The sequence below is a fragment of the Pongo abelii genome, chromosome 3, assembly GCF_028885655.2.
Source record: "Pongo abelii isolate AG06213 chromosome 3, NHGRI_mPonAbe1-v2.0_pri, whole genome shotgun sequence".
In the NCBI taxonomy this organism is placed as follows: Eukaryota; Metazoa; Chordata; class Mammalia; order Primates; family Hominidae; genus Pongo; species Pongo abelii.
This window is the reverse complement of record NC_071988.2, coordinates 37,438,739-37,456,016: the sequence shown is the minus strand read 5'-3', so window position 1 is coordinate 37,456,016 and position 17,278 is coordinate 37,438,739. Positions and strand designations below refer to the sequence as shown.

The window sequence follows — 17,278 nt, the reverse complement described above, 5'->3', positions numbered from 1 at the left end:
AATAACCTTGCAGGATGCCTCTCTAGATGGTTAATATGATAACATTTAAAAGCCATGAAGAAACAGAAAAGCAAAGACTGGGTGCTGCTGTGCAAATGGGAAACTGAATCCCTGTAGTTTCTGAACAAAGCACAGGGAGAGATGACAGACCTAGGAGCCCGCTGGCTGGGATAGCCCTCAAGATTCTCTGTGACCGCCACAAAACCCTTAATTAACCACATGAGCTGAGATGGGTGCAGCCCTAAGCCATGCCAGCGCTGAGATCAGCCTGCTTCTCCCATCCAGCTCAGGGCCCACACTCTTTCCACAAACATCACAACTACTGATGGCTCAGGGTGGACACAGGTAAGTGGGAAAGATGAATCCTTCACTTCCTTCTTAAGTCTGGTTGTTGAGGCTGGGAAGATATACTAGGGAACTAACTGTGTCTTTGAAATCTGAGCTTTTTAGGGTAAGTGTTACATACACCAAGGCAGGCCAGTTGAAGAATATTCCTCTGAAATATCTGGTTTAAAAAATGTAGTCTACCTGTATAATTCCCCACTACAGAAAATAAAAAGATCTAAAGTAATACTATAACAAAGATGTATTTTTAAACATAAATGACATTTCCAGAAACAAAACTCTAAAGTAAATTTGAAGTTTCAGTGGTTTAGACAGTAAGACTTCCTAGACCTCCTTTCAATATATGAACATTTATAGCTGAACAAAAAATGAGAGTATCTTTCAGAATAAAAATCAAGACCTTTTTTGCAGGGATCCTGGGGAAAGGCTTTCCCTACCACACCGATGATTTTCTATAGTTTGGTCTCTACTTTTGGAGGAACAAGTGCCTTAAATTAGGTACAGTGCCACATCTAAGCCAATTAAAATAAACAATTACTAGGAAACTTTTGTCAGCACAACCAAATACAGAATCCACATCAGTGGTCTCTTTAGGTTAACAGCAGATCTTCTGAGATTTATTAGGATCTTGGTTTTTTTACAATAAATCAACTTAGTAAGTGCTTCCTATGATTCCAAAAGGAGACTTTCCCGGAAAGGAAATTTGGAGGGGAGAGGGTGGTGTTATGTGTTTTAAAGTCTCTTTATTGATATGTTAAAAAATTAAGACATAGCTCTGGGCATATGATTTATTTTATTATATCTGTTTGTATTTAATGTAATTAAAAAAATAAATGTTCTTTCCTAATGCTATTCACAACATCTTAAGAGAACTCTGCTGAGAGGTGTCTTCTACTTTAACTTAATGAGCATCCATTGAGCATCTAATACACATCAGGCACTCTATTAGGCTCTGGAGATTAAGCCATGAGCAAAACACAAAGAACACGCTGCAGAGACACCAAGGAGTTCTGGTTTGGTAGAGTTATGCCCAGGGTGTTACAAGAACAAAGAGGAATGAAAAAGCCCACGGAAAGGTGACTGCTTGAAGAACCAATGAAAATTTCCTAGGTCAGACCTCAGAGATTAGTACTCTGAATAAAAGGAAAAGAGGGTGTCAATACAGGGAGGTGTGAAGGAGCCTGAAAAACAGTCTGCCTGGCAAGGCAGGGGCACTGGTTGTGCAGGGCAGAAGGTGGGCAAATGGGGGCAGGCAGGTCCAGATCACCAGGGGCCTCTGCCCCAGCCAAGCAATTCTAACCTTCCCTGGAGCACCGCAGGAGTCACTGAATGCTTACTGTTCCTTTTCTCACTAGGTCAGTGCACTGGTAAGGAGATGATGTTAATGAGATGCAGGTTATGGGTATGATCCCTGCAAGGGCTAGTTAGTGTCAGAGAAAGGCCACCTTTGGAGACTACGCTGATTGATTCCTGCCAGAGACTCCAGAGACTCCCAAATGCCTGCTGCCAGAGATGCTCCACTCACCACCACTCCTCCCAGTCAAAGCGTCCATCCCTCCAAGGCCCAAGAAAGTTCAGCCCCAGAAGCTTCTGTGAGACACAGGGGGTCTTAAATCGGGAGATCATTTGGGTGCACGATGCAGGAATGTGCTTGAAGACTTGAAGGAAGGACCGCAGGAAGCTTTGAGCTTGGGAGGAAGGGCCTCCTAAATTTGTCTGATGACGCTTGGGGGCAACATCTACATCCTTTAAAGAATTTGTACTGTTTTTTGGCTTTGGAAATTTTTTAAATTACATCTAATTTTAAAATAATGGTAAAGAAAAATGTTACCTATAAACCCACTGCCCCAAACCAATTATTTTTATTTTGCCTGTCTTCCGGTATCCTTATACATTTACATTCTGGAATGTTTTTTTAAAAACAAAACAAAAAAACAATAACTCTCCTTGGAAAAGTGAGCAAATGTCCTGCATTTGAAGACCTCCCTAGGAGAAAGTGAACTGCCAGAGCCCCCCAGCGCAGTGCGGCAGTAGCCTAGCTCACTACACTGTAGCCCACGTCCTTTCAGTGGGACTTTTCTCCTGCCTCTTCCTTCTCTCCTCTCCTTTTTCAAGCCACCTAGAAACAGGCAAGACGTTTTACCAGGCAGGAAATAGGAATCTTAAATTCAGCTGACTCTATTACTTTGCACTGTATTCGCTGAGAACAACACAAAGGAACTGCTTTTCTTTGAGGACATTTCAGCAACCCTCTTATTGTGTTACTGTGTATTGGAACTCTATTTGAAATTAAACTTCATGATCTCAAAGTGCAATCTTCCTATGTGAGCTTACATTGCATCTCTTTTCCAGCCACCTTTGTCTTTCCTTCTCAACTTTCTTCTGGAAGGCTGCGGTCCTCCAGTTGTGGCTCTCCTACATTCTATGAGTAACAGGTAAAGGGGACGCTGAAGGCTGAAGACAATGCTGTGCAGAACAACAGCACAGACAGACTGAACACACTCATCATCATGCGGCATCAGGTTACCTGAATACCTGGAGATTTTCCTGGCCACAGAAACAATCTTGTTTTCAGTCTATTTTCATCCTAAAGTCTCTCTGAAGCCTTCACTATATTGCAGGTGGCTTCTGTGTTTTTTTGCCAAACCCTTAGTTTTTATACTCCACCTCCTCCCTCATCTATTTGGCAGCACGTCCTATAGAAAAACATCAGGGGCTGAACACCGCAGCCTCCTCCTCCATCAGGAGCAAGCCAGGTCCTGTTTTTTAGATTTTTTTTTTCCCCCAAAGGTAGATGTGATGAGAAAGTGAACAGAGCAAGCGTCTCTCCTAGGGCCCTGCTGCACTCAAGCTAGAAAAATACAGGAAGGGGCTATTGACATTATGTGACACCAGGTAGAAGAACTGCCCAATCAGCAAGGTGTGAGTACCATGTGAAGGTTAAGGAACACACATCACTGGCAGCTGCCCCTCCAAGGAGCAGATACATACTTAATGCCAGGTAACCTATTAACTAATATATGAGCTAAGGTGGTGCAAACTGAAATATTTTACTTATATATATATATTAGTGAACAGTCAACAAAGGTCTATGTGTTTTTAGAGTTTATCCAGACTTAAAGGCTTATAATGAAATGGGCCCTAGGCCAAAAAAGACTATAGTGCCTGAATGGCAGGCTTTGAAATATAAAACTAAGCTATCTCTACCACCATTTCTAAGTCATCAGTGCTAAAAATAGATAGGTTAAAAAAAAAAAAAGAGATAGGTAAAAATCTATCTTTTCTGTTTTTAAGTACTGAAAGATGGGATGGACTGTGGGAAAAAAAAAAAAAAAAAAAGCAGTTCTTGCAAAGTGACATCACAAGCCAGTGCAGCCTTGAGATCCCACTTCCTGCCTCTAATCCCAGGAGCCCTTGGCCAGCTGGACAACGACCCACTTAGCACAGCAGGAGTCTGTGGAATCCAGGAATGATGTAGACACTGGCATCTCTATGCATAATGTTTATGAAACTCTGAGCCTCACCAATGCCTACAAAGTCTACAGAAAAATATCTTACCTTTACAGGCTGCAGTTTTGATTTATGAAGTCATTAGAGTGAGCTTCAGAGAGCTTCGTATTACTCTGCAACAGAAGGGCTATCATTTCCAAAGTGGAGTCTGCTTGTTTGTTAATGTCTTTTTACCCATTTATGAGCCGAAGGAAAAATTTCTCTTCCAGAGCCTCAGAACTTTCTGCAAGCAGCAGCTCCAGTGCCTGGGGCCCCAGGGCAGGGATGACTCAGTGATGACCCCTCAGCCCCTCCAGTATGTGGTCGGCCTGGTTGCCTTGATAGAATTTTCTTCACTAACCAAGTAATTTAATGCCTGAGCTGTTTACAAACCGTTAACAAACAGTGCTCCCTCCTCCCCATTTCCATCCTCACTCCTCTTCATGACCCTGTATGAAAATCATAGCTAAAATGTGGAGAAAATGTAAGGAAGGTGGATTAATAATTTTCTTTTAATTTCCAGTGTTAGAGAAGTCAAAAACATAAAAGTTATTGGCAAGAAAGCTTAAAGCCTAGAGCTTGAGATTTTAGTTTCTGTAACTCTTTTGTTAGTAAACTAAGCACACAATTTTGAGGCTTTTAGTTATCTTTTTTTTTTTTTTAAACTATGGTATAAAACTTCATGAAATCTCACTAAAGATATGCTTAACCAGGAGACAGCTTTTTGTATCTATTTTAATTTAGTGATTTTATTTTTTCAGGGACAGAAAAGAAGGAACACGAATTCTTATAGTAAAGCAAAATGGGAAACTCTTTAAAGGTTCTTGTAGATAAAAGTGAATAATAAAAATCTAGTATTTTGGGGGAAAGGAAAAGAGAGAAGAAGGGTAAATGCTCATTTATATTAAAAAGCGAATTTTAGGATTTCTAGAATTTGGATATTTAAGATGTTTACCCAAAGCATGCCTAAAGTAGTATCAATGTCTTTGAACATTTCCTGTAAGATGCTCTCTAATCCTAAAAACAAATTTTTTAAAGATCACGTTTTTAAGCTGTCAAGTGATGCTTAAAAACACTTGATCTATAATAACTATCATTTTTTTTAGTAACCTCCTCCTTTACAATAAAAAAAGAACCTGAATTGTCAAAAATATCACTTTTATTCTGAAGTAAGGAAAACAAACTGTGCCCAAACTGACCGTGCTCACAACATTCCACTCGGTTCCTGATGCGCACGTGGACAGCCCTATCCCTGCATATGAAGGCTGGTTGAAGGCTTTGTGTATGAACACTCACCTAACTTTGACAATGTTCTCAAAAAGTAAATCAAGAATATAAAGGCAGGTTTTAAACGTGAATCACCCAAGGTTAACAGCGGGGGCATGGGAGTGGCAGTGGCTGTGACATGTGGGCTCAGGGGCAGGAGGCCTTCATGAAGTGTCAAGGCTGAGGGGGGAGAGCGAGCCATCCACACGGAGGTGTTACTCAAGGTCCTGACACTGGGTCTCCAAGACAGTGACTTGGGAGAAAGTGTAGAGCCAAGGGCAGTGCAAGAAGAGAAAGGGGAGGAAGAGATGCTAAGGCAATCTAGAAAGGGCCCAGAGGCCCACGGTCAGCATCAGTCAACACTCACAACCCAGAGTGGCTGAGAAACATACACCTGTGGCTCCTCAGTCAAGTCCTCCAAATGTCTGCTCTAGGGAGACCCTCATGGTGAGGGACTCAGATCCACATCCCACAAGATGAAGGCATCTAGGGAAGCCCCATGATTATCAGAAGTTAAGGAGGACTTCAAAGTCACAAAACCCACCCCTGACAAATCTTAGACTATCAAACAATACCCTGTTCTGGTAAGAGCTACAGGTATAAAAATAAGAATCACCATGGAGAGACAGGAAATGTTTCCCCTCTAATAAGAGAAGGCTGGTTCCAGCAAACAGATTTACTAATGCTCACCAAAGACTCTGGCTACGAATCCCAGCGGGAACTGTGAGGCAAACATGGTGAGGAACCAGGGGGCAGCGTAGAGGCTGGGGCCGATCTCGTGCTCCTCCAGGTGATTGTAGAGGTCTCTGTGGTAATCATGAAGCAACCTTGAGAGCTGGTACATCTGGATCTGCAGGAAGACAGCCACAGGGGCTGAGAATTAGGGATCTGCCACAGCAATAAAGTTATGCCTACTGCTCACAGGGTGGGTGTAAGAGAAGACTTACTAGAACTTTAAACATTCTATTTGGCTTGCAATCCACTGAGCTCAGCTACTAATTCATCCAACAAGTGCTTCCCAAGTGCCTGCTGATGCCAGGCACTGGCTGGGTGTAGGCCCAGGATGCTAACGCTGGGTCTTCTTCTGCCACTTCCTTTTTATTGTTCCCTTGTATTCCTCCGCTAAGAAGATCTAAACATCTGTCTCGTGCAAACATTTCATAAATTCTCTTACAAATACACACTCTTTGCACAACTCAAGCCTGGAGGAATTAGAAATAAGAAGCCAGTCTCTTTACTAAGACTGAATTAGGGGCATCTTATGATTCCATAGGAATCCATTGTACATGTTCACTCAGCAAGTTCCCTCTGGACCCCTGAAATTACTCAATAGGCAGGACAAGCGTAATTTCTTTTGGTGTATAACATACGGAATATCCAGATCCCTGGCAAGTTAAAACGAGAAGACAAGTGTGCATCTTAAGATGAAATAGAAACTTATTCCAACTAAAGTGGAACTCAACTTCACAGAATGACATGATTCTGGCAGAAATCTCATGCCAGTTCCTAGTAGTGCCACCAAGAGTTACAGGCTCACAGAGGCCCAAGAGCCAGCCCAGATCTGAGCAGTGCCATGGCCTGAGCCTAAAGAAACAATAACCTACAGAGGGTCAGAATCCGCTAAGACCCACCAAGATGGATATGTCCTATCTAAACTGAGAGAAAGAAAACAAAACCGTTTTCAGAGGCTCAGATAATATAATCCCAGAAGCACCAGCTGTGGCTCTCCCGTATCGAAGACAGTCTAATCAACCAAAGGCACCATCCCAAAAGAGTTGTGTGTTACATAAATTATAGAAAACTCGAAAATTCCACTGCCTGGTGACCGTTGTCTTCAAAGTTAATAAAGGGAATGTAGGAAGAACCTCACAGTATGTGTGGAAAGTGTTATGTGGTCAAAATCTTTCAGTGAATGAGTTCCTTCTATGATATTTGCATTCACATGGTCCATGTTCACAGGTCAAGGTGAAAAGATTTTGAATCACATAATTTGGTGCTCTCAAAGCAAGTCCTTGGCTCTAATGTATTCCCTCCCAGGATACTATCTAAAGCTCTGAAGGCATAGTATCTTACTGGTAGTAAATGAACATATCAACATGTGCTGCAACATTTAGGAATATTCCTGAAGCAGGATCCAGAGTTTTCCCTCTGACAGGCAGCAAGAGCAGCACGTGGTATTTGGAATACGCTACTGTGTTTGGTTTTCTCTGACAGAATTGTTCATTCAACAAATACTTATGGGGTGCCTACTTCAACCCAGGCACTGTTTCAGAAATTAGGGACTTGGCTCTAAGACCCGTAAGATCCCTTCCCTCTCCTAAAGTTCACATGCTATGAAAAATCAGAAAATAGGCAGATGATTATGGAAACAAGATCATTTCTGGCAGTGGCTGTGTTGTGCAAAAGAAACCAGCCAGGATAACGTGACGCAGTGTGCCCAAGGTGGAACTGGGGAACACAACATCAGGGTAGTCAGAATGAGCTTCTCCCAGGATGTGATATTTGAGCTGAACCTGAAATGACAAGGGTGGGGGTGAGGCAGAGGAAGAGCAGATGCAGAGGCTGGGAGGTGGGTCTGAGATCATCTGATGGCTGATGGGGGCAAGAGGGAAGGCCCTAGAGTCAGAGAGGCCTGGATTTCCAGTCCAGCTCTGACACTTGCTAGCTGTGTGACTGGGCCTAATTTATAATCTCTTGGAGACTCAGTTTTCCAGTCTACAAACTGAGACGATGAACAGTGTCTTCCTGTTATGTTATTAGAGGGAAGTGCAGATGAAGCGCTTGGAATAATGCCTAGCACAGAGTCCTTTATCAGCAGTGACAGCTATTACAATGTTACCTGACAGTGAAAAAGCTCCTGAGGCGCATTTGGAGAGGGATAAGAAACATTCTTAGCATTTTGTTGTATTAAAGACATAAGGAACGCTCTATACCTGTAAAATAATCATGTCTGGCCGATACTGTTTCCGCAGCCCCATGTCAAACATCAGAAACTTGAGCATTTTAAACGCCTCTTCCTCACTCATATGAAGAAGCAAAATGCCTGCTACAAAGCTGAGACCTTGGCAATATCCCACTTCCTGGTCTAGAAGTGAGTAGGCCTTCAAAATGTTGTAAAGCGATAGCTGTCCTGCTCCAAGCTGGGCAGAGAAGTATGGATGTGTAGGAAAGGTTCGCCCTGTGAAAAGAATACATATTAGTTGTAATAATAAAAACAAAAAAAGAAAGCCTATTGAACCAGAAATCCAATGTGCTTCAGATTAAGCAGCAAAATCTTTAGAAGCTGGATCATAATATCAATCAGTCTTTGCCACTTCCTCTGCAAACAAGGTCCACCAGTTATTCCTGGAACAACGCTTTCAATTAAAAATTAGCAATTACTCATGGTTGTTTTATTTATGTTTTGGTGGAAGTACAGGTGAAAGTAATTAGAACTACCTTCGGTCCTGCAAATAGCTGAACTTCAATCGAAAAAAGAAAACTGTTGGCCAGGTGTGGTGGCTCATGCCTGTAATCCCAGCACTTTCGGAGGCCAAGGCGGGAGGATCGTCTGAGGTCAGGAGTTCGAGACCAGCCTGCCCAACATGGCGAAACCCCATCGCTACTAAAAATAGAAAAAATTAGTCATGCGTTGTGGCGGGTGCCTGTAATCCCAGCTACTCGGGAGGCTGAGGCAGGAGAATCGCTTGAACCTGGGAGGCAGAGATGTCAAGTGAGCTGAGATCATGCCATTGCACTCCAGCCTGGGAGACAAGAGAAAAACTCTATCTCAAAAAAAAAAAAAAAAAAAAAAAAAGAAAACTGTTAATCCTCTAGACATAACCCCTATTCTCAAGAGGAACACACACAGTTCTTCCTCCCCACTGCTGCACCCTATGCCCACCCCAATCCCAGCATCATCTAAATGCAGCTAAAACGCCTCGCCTTGCTACAAACACTCTCTGGATCTGCTTTTCCCAGACTACACATATGATGCCTGCAAATGCTTCATACCACATGCATATCTCTGTACTTTCAAACTATAGGCAGTGTTTTGAAACAGCCTGAGGAGCAGCAGGTGTTTTCTTTTCACAAAAGTTACCTTCCAAAGAGTTTAAAAAAAAAAAAAAAAAAAAAGCTCTCAACATCCTGATTATTTTCACAAAAAACTGTTATTCAAATAGGGCTTAAAGGACTTTTGTCCAGGAGGCTTTTGCAGCTGATACTTGTCAAGTTCCTCTTCCTCCTCCTCTGGAATGTGACTGATGGGAGTGCCTGTTTCCAGGGAGCAGAGAAGTACTTGAAACGATTAAGAGAAGAAACATCTGAAGCCAGGCAGCTGGCAGCCAGGGCCAAGCTTGGGCCCAGGCGAGAATTATGAACCTGCTTGGATCAGTGAAGGCAAAAGGTGCATCTAGGCCACACGTTAATTGTTCATTGCAATTATTCGGTCTCAGCACAGGGAGGAACATATTTTCATGGGCTCTTCCTCAGCTTCCTGAGAAAGAGTTTCATTAGTCCAGATGTGTTATCTGAACTTGACTCAAGACGAAGGCTACAGTCTCCTAACTACTGTCCTGATTTCTCATTCTGTATTCACTTCTTGCCTCCTCTACCTCTTCCCCCAATAAATCTCCCCCAGATATATCCTGTACAAGTCACCTTGCTGCTAGTAAGCAATCCATAGCTCCCCAGTGCTCAAAGAACAAATTCTCCACTCTGTTAGCCTGGAGCTCCGTGCACTCACCTCCTTACCCACCCTCCCAGCTTTATCTTCTACTCCAGGGCTTAGCCTGGGCACTAGAAGCGGGGGCTCCTGGGGTCTCTGACCCCTCTGGGTTGCGTGGAGGAGTGTGTGTGTGTGTGTGTGTGTGTGTGTGTGTGTGTGTGTGTGTGTGTGTGTGTGTGTGTGTGTGTGTGTGTAAGTAGAACAATGGGTAGCAGCACATGCAACTGAACTGGAATGTGACCCCCATGCAGGATGTAACAGTTTCTAGCAGCCATTATTAGAAAGTAACAGGTGAAGTTAATTTTAATTAGATATTTTGTTAAACCCAACATACACAAAATACTATCACTTCAACATAATCAATATAAAAACACTGAGACATTAGGAATTCTTTTTTCATGCCAAGTCTTTGAAATTCAGTGTGTTCTTTATACTGACAGCACATCTCAATTTGGAGTAGCCACATCTCAAGTGCTTAACAGCCACATGTGGCTTCTGTACTGGGCAACACCAGTGTATTGGTTTCCTCATAGTCTCAAAAATATTCACAATCTCTTTCATTCTATTACCCTTGCCAGCTCAGCTTCCAAGAAGATGGAGCACTTCCCCACCTCTGCATTTCTGCTGATGCTCCTGTCCCATCCCGAATGGACCCCCTCCCTCTGGTATCAAACAGGTGCTGGTAGCAGAATACACAGGAGTCACGTGGCATAAATGAACACAGGGAAGGTTATTCTGAATTTAATCTGTCAGTGTTATCATTTTAGCTAATCAGATACCCTCTCATGTTAGCAAACTACCTCACACAGAAACCAGAGCCCTTGCTAATTGACACCGCTTGTAGAGTGGCTATTTCTTATTTAAGCCTCACAACATTCCTAAGAGGGTGGGCCTAGCAGGGTGGGGAGTGACCTATGCTAATTGGCCACTTAAGAGTGGTCAGATGGTGGGGGCAGAGCTGGCTTCATGGATGTGTGTTCTGTGCAGTCACACTGGCTCTGTGCTTAGAAGGACCTTGCACAAGGCTTCATGCTCTGTTGTCTCTGTCTTGAAATTCCTAATAATCTTTCAAGAAGGGGTTCTGCATTTTCATCTTGCAAGAGGCCTTGCAAATTATGTACCAATTTAGGGGGAGGCAGCCCCCTAAGCAGCTTCCAGAAATAGCTATAGCCACCTTCCTCCCAGCCTTGCTACCGAGTGGTACGTTACGAGAAAGCAAACCTTGGGCCAAATTCTGCCAAACCTATGACCTTTATCAGCAAGCTGACAGGCAATAGGAACCACGCAGGGCTTCTCACAGGCTCTGCACTCAAGCCTCCAACAAGCACTTCTTGAGAAACGTTCAACCAGAGGAGGGCACCGTGGCAATCTAATGGCAGAGCCAGGCCACTCACAGTCAGGTCACACAGATGGAGTGTGGGGATCCAAGCCCGACAGGCACTGGCCTCGAGTTCTGCTCCAGAGTCCCTGGAGCCAGGGTCTGGACGCCTTTCTAATCAACCACAGCCCTTGAACATCATCCATTTCGCTAATAAAAAGTTACATGTAGCGCCCCTTATGCTAAGAACAACTCTCTGATGTGCATTTATTTCAATGGCATTTGAAGTAAGTACAAAATGGCCTCCGGCACGTGAAGCTCAGAATGGACTACCTAGCTTCTCTGAACCTTAGCTTCCTCTTTTTAAAAAGGGACAGAACACATAGTTTGCAGAGTGGAGAGTACATGTACAATGCCTAATGCAAATGCTTGCTATGAATGGTGTTCAACAATGGGCAATAATCTTTAGACCACACACATTATAAAAACCCAGTTTCCAAACAAGAGGACAAAAGGGCACACTTACAACAGTTCTGTAGCACAAATGCAAAATAAATTACATTTAAAGTAAAGGAACAACTCTGCAGAGCCATTACTCTATTAACTATAACACTGCACATAAGCCGGGAAATCTCGCTTTCTGACAGCCTTCCAGAGGCAAAGAAAAGTTTCGTCCAAGCAACTTAATTTTCACAAAATTTGGAACTCACAAGCAGGTAGAACTGAAAGCTGAATTCCAAAGAATAATAATCACCACCACCACCTAGATTCAGCAAAACAGCTGTACACCCCACGCTTTCAAATCTCTTGTTATTACCCAAACTGGTCAAGGTTTCCAGGATGCAGTTTCAGAAACTGTCATTGATTTTCTTTATGCAGAAAATCTGTCCTGCATGAACCTGGCCAAGCTAAAACACATCTTTCAGTGTGTTCTATGAGACTCCCAAATGCAACTTCCTGTCTCACCGCACAGCAAGACAGGCCTCTGGGTTCACTACCAGGCTGGGGAACAGCTGTGAGTCTCTGGCCTTCAGCTCCTGACTAGCGGTTAAGCAGGACAACTGCACCCATCTGACTTTGTAACACAGTCCATGTTTTACACGAAATTCTATTGGGGGAGACACTGTTTTCCTATTTTACATTCTTCCAGGTCAATAGTTCTCAATGTTTGGTCAGCCTGAGGACCCCTGGAGGTCGCTGAGATCCTTTTAGGGGTCCATGAGGCCCTCCCCCGGCTTTTGCTACTATAGATCTGTGCAAGGTCAGCTTTTTCTTTATATGCTTCAAATAACAAGCAAAACAGAATGAATGAAGCAAATAAAATTTAGTGGATTCTATTAAATCAGACATTAAAGAGATTTTTTAAATGTAAAAACAATGTCACACTTCTAACTAATTTTATTTTGGAAAACAGTCTTTTTTTATAATTTTTTATATGTATGAGTTTATTATAGCTATGTAAAAATAAATACGAATCAAATAAATACTAATCTCAGTTTTAATTAATTGCTAATATAGTAAATATTGATAGGAATTATCCATGGAAACAGAAGCTCTTTGGGCTACTTGATAATTTTCAAAGTGAATGGCATCCATCAAAGTTTGGGAACAGCTGTTCTAGGCTAACACGACAACTCACCCACATTCCTGAGTAAACACCAAGTAAAGAGGGAGAGGTGGATCACGTGGGTAGAGAGTGGATGAGGGGGATTAAAAGCATTTCCTGGACAATCCACATTCGTATAATCCAGTGTTGAGCACTGTAGCCCTCCAGCTCCCATTTAGGAAGTACTAAGCTAGTGCTGATGGCATTCCACAAAGACCACCCGTATGATGTGCACCTGCAGCAGTTGGCCGGAGCGGTGGGCAGAGCACCCCTGAGAACACACTCAGCCCCTCGCACCCAACTCAAGGCACCTTAACTATGAGCAAAAGACTGTTTACTGTTTGTTGCATTTGTTCAGTTTGTGAACAGATTCCAGATCGAAGCTCTGCCTCAAGAAGACAGGGCAGAAGGCCGCACACCCCATAGGAGAAGCATGCTAGCTCGGGAAGACACCAGCTCAGGGAAAGCTAATTTCTGCCAAACTCAAGGGAAGCTGGGTAAAACTGTGCAATCCTTCCTACAAATCCATCAGGATATGAGGCCTGCCTCTTTAAACTGCATTTTACAACTTACACAAAGCAGAGAAGTGCAGGTCCTTTACATTTTTCTGTAAAGCAGATTACCTTCATATACAAAATGAGAATGGGACTGTTAAGTGGAGAGGGTTAAACATAGGCATTAAAAAACCCCTTTATAAAAAGACATTCGATGTGTCTTGTGGATCTAAGTGGAGAAATATGCCAGAAAGGCCTACAAGATGATCCACAATTCAAACATATTTCTAAATAACCTAGTAATTCCTCTTCATGAAGTGCTCCACAAAATTTTGCTCATCTAACGGATGTTCTTCCAGGATCAATCTTTTCCTTCTTTATCACTTGGAGGGGGAAAAGCCGTCACCCAGCAATTTTCAGGTAGGAATCCTATCAGGATCATCTGGGGGCCTGTTAAACCTGCACATCCCAGGCATCAGAAATTCTTAATAAGCAGCAGGTCAAGAATGGTGACCTCAGGAATGTGTTTTTCACAAGCCCCTCAAGAGATCTTGCAGGTGGTCCCTGTACAGTGCTGTGAGAAACCCCAGCCCATCTCGAGAGTGTCCTGCCTTACTCTATTCAGAGCCCATCTGACTGCATTTTCAGCGAGACCCCTGATATCTTGGCTCTGTTTACCATGCGGCAGCTGCTACAAGAGGCCAGAGGTCTCTTGCAGCAAACACGGGGCCACCCACAAAGCTATTCAGTCTCACGGTGGCTCTGCACAGTTGATTAACAAGTTTCTTTCTTTTGCTCTTTTCTCCAGGGAGTGGTACTAGCAAACCAGCAATCTGACACCAACCCTCTATCTCCTCTGCAGAAGAGAAACCCTACAGCCTAATGATCTCTAAGATTCCCTCCTGGATGAAGATCTGGGATACTAACATCTTCTCACATTGTTGCATTTAGCTCTGAGCAGAAATTGAAATGAGACACTGAGGATACAAACACCCTTTGTAACCCTCAGAATTTTAAGTCACTTGGTTATCAGTTGCCCAGTATCAGTCTTCCCACTAGAATGTGTGCTTCCCAGAGTGCAGGGAACCATCCTGAACGGCAGGGTTAGGAGATTAAGGGAGAGTTCTTCTAGGAGCAGATTCTTTTTGGGAAACACTGGAATGAGTCCAGTGGCTGCTCCGGTTGACTCCCACTGGCTCTGTGAGCCCAACTCCATGACCAGTGACATCGAGTGGGTAGTTTAAAGTGGGGTGTGGGAGGAATAGTTGCACAATAGAAATCTGCAAACACTGAACACCAAGGGCTTCCTCTGAGGGGTGAGAGGAGCCGGTTATTAAACATTTGCCAGCACCACCGACTGTCTTGAAAAAGGCAGGAAGATTCCAGACCTCTGTGAAAGGAAATCATACCCCACTTTATTCTTTCCTTTCATCAACCACATTTAGTTATCTCACTTTGGACTTAAAGGGTATATTTAGAATGACCAAATAAATATGATCCCACGATGTGATCCTGATAAGATCAGAGACAACGGCTGACTCTTTGGAATAATGTGTGTGGCTGGTGGTGCAAGAATTCATTAGGCTCCTCAACTGTGATTGTTCAACTGACCTCCATACAGCAATGTCCCGAACTGGACAGACAGGTGCATGAGATAACAAGACTGCTGAACGTTACATTCTAGGTCCCTTTCCGTCTTTTGCCATGAAGGTTTTTCATTTCTCACACAGAACTTCAACTCAAAGATGGAAGAGAACACCGTGGTCTCCGCTAGCACCCCTGCTAGTAATGAGCACCTCTACCTGCCCCTCAAAGGGCACGATGCTGCTCTGTGTGTCCTGGTCGAGGAAGGCAGCCCACCGCCTGGGAGAGGAGAAGGGGAAGCGCTCCCCTCTGCCCGTTTGTACTTGGTCATCTTCAATACTCTCAGCTGATTCCTTCCTTTTGGAGGTTCTCCTACTTCTCATCTTTTATGGATTCTAAAAAATCCAACTGTTCTCCTACTTCTCATCTTTTGTGGATTCTAAATGTTCTCCTACTTCTCATCTTTTATGGATTCTAAAAAATTGGATTACAGTTTCTTTTCTTCTGGACATGAGGCAGGCTTTATACATTTAGTAGAAGCAAACAATCAATATGACAGCTCTGCTGCTGGACCCGTGACCTACATGTGTGGTCTGGACACACGCTTAGCCTCTCATGGCAGCAAAGGCATGCCAAACATGTCTGGTATCCCTGATGGAGGATCTCTAGAAGCCCATCAAAAAATGGCACTTCTGGTCACCAAAAGATCATCAGACTTACAGGGATTATAAACTGTGCCACCCCCTTACTGACCTATAATATGCAGATTAATAAAACTATAGCAATTGATGTGGGGGAGATTAGGTGCATTCTTGCTTCTGCTTTCTGATCTAATGGTGCTCCTGGGTTTCTGGGCCTGTTAAAGTGTTCTTTCGGCTGAAGCCCTCCTATCATGGGAGAGGCTGCACGCCTCACTGGGGAATGCAGCTGATGGCTGGAAAGTGTTCTAGGCTGGGATGCTAGGGAGGGAGCAGATGATGTGAAGCCTGAAGTGGGTCCCTTGGGAGTTTCCCAGTGTCACTGGCAGCCCCCAGTGTAGTCAGGATGACAGTGGGAGCCCCAGACAGAAGGCAGGATGCTGGGCAGTCCATGTTGTCTACCCAGGATAGAGAGTCAGAGAATAGACACGAAAACAGTGGCAATTGTCTGAGGGCTGGATAAATGGATGCAGATGGGTGGGGCAAGCTCCTGACCCAAGGCTTCAAGAATAATGTGATGAGTATCATCTGCTAAGCTGAGAGCAGTTGCCTCTGGCTGGTGTGATCTACCCCAAAGGAACATGATTCCACAAAGCAGGGGTGGGGAGAGCTGTGCTGGCATGGAGTGGGCAGAGCCAAGAAACACAGAAGCAACATGGTGCCCTAGAAGGGACGTGGTATGGACACTGAGGAGACCTGGGTTCCAGAACTCCTTCTGGCACTGAGTAACTCGCAATGTGGGCAGAGAACTCAAGCTCTCAAGGGCTCACTCATCCCCTCTAAGTTGGAAATAACAGCACGTGCCCAATTTCACACAGGATGTGTAAAGATGAAATTTGACAAAGGTTGAGAAAATATTCACAAACTGTAGAACACAAACCAGCCATGAGGCCTATTATTCTTACTCTTTGGAGGAAAACACATTGCCAAAAAAAAAAACAAACCTGTTTAGACTAAAAGCCAATTTCAGAAAGTATAGCACGAGGCAGGAAAACAAAAACCCATGAAAACTCAAAATATATCCAACCAACCATTCTGTTCTTCTGGCCAGAATATGAAGGTCACTCTTTAAGGAAAACTGAAATACGGATTTGATTTTGCTTTATACTACACACCTTCACTGGGCCTTGAGGTAGCCATGGTGTAGACTAAACAGGAAGTGTAGACTAAACAACTGACTTGGCCACAGCGCAGCCTTGGGTGAGAGGAGTGGGGGAGGTAATGGGTGGAGTCTGGAGGAGCTTCTGAGGGAGGCCTCCCTGGGCGGAGTCAGCTGGGCAGGCAGGGCACCTGGGACTCCACTGCCGGGTCTAGGCCAATCCCAGTTTCCCCGTTCCAGTGGAGAGAGGAGACTGACCCCGGGGGGTCCCTGGAAAAAGCCTGGAGACACAGAGGTGACCTGGGAAATGTATTGCTGCACACGGAGGTCCTCTCAGGCCCTTGGGAAGTATGTGGACAGCATTCAAACTGGAGGCCAGGCGAGGATGGGAAAGAGTGGGGAAGAGAGAGGGGGTCAGCACTGTCAGAGAATCAGGCAGCAGAGGGAGAGGGTGGGGAGAGGCAGGGATGGAGAGGACTTGAATGCAGCCAGCCCTGCCAGTGGACCGGGCTCCCACAGACCTCATGCCAGCTTGGGGAAGGCTCCCCGAGCCCTACAGGGGAGGCTATGGTGGTGCTCAGGCACACACAGTGCCTTTGGAGCGCGCAGCCAGGCCGAGGCCATTGTGCTGATCTGGCCTCTTCTTTTCCCTCTGCAGAAAAGTGATGACA

General features: G+C 44.2%; 1 protein-coding gene across 19 annotated transcripts in view; it reads right to left on the bottom strand.

The window, feature by feature from the left end:
- TBC1D1 (TBC1 domain family member 1) overlaps positions 1-17,278 on the bottom strand; it is a 255,708-nt gene that overhangs the window by 13,523 nt on the left and 224,907 nt on the right. For all 19 annotated transcript variants that reach the window (XM_024245843.3, XM_024245844.3, XM_054553822.2 and 16 more), the window contains 2 exons: positions 8,034-8,278; positions 5,791-5,950 (listed from right to left, as the gene is read on the bottom strand). In XM_024245843.3, coding sequence (XP_024101611.3) covers positions 5,791-5,950; positions 8,034-8,278 — 405 coding nt within the window. The remainder of the gene's footprint in view (positions 1-5,790; positions 5,951-8,033; positions 8,279-17,278) is intronic.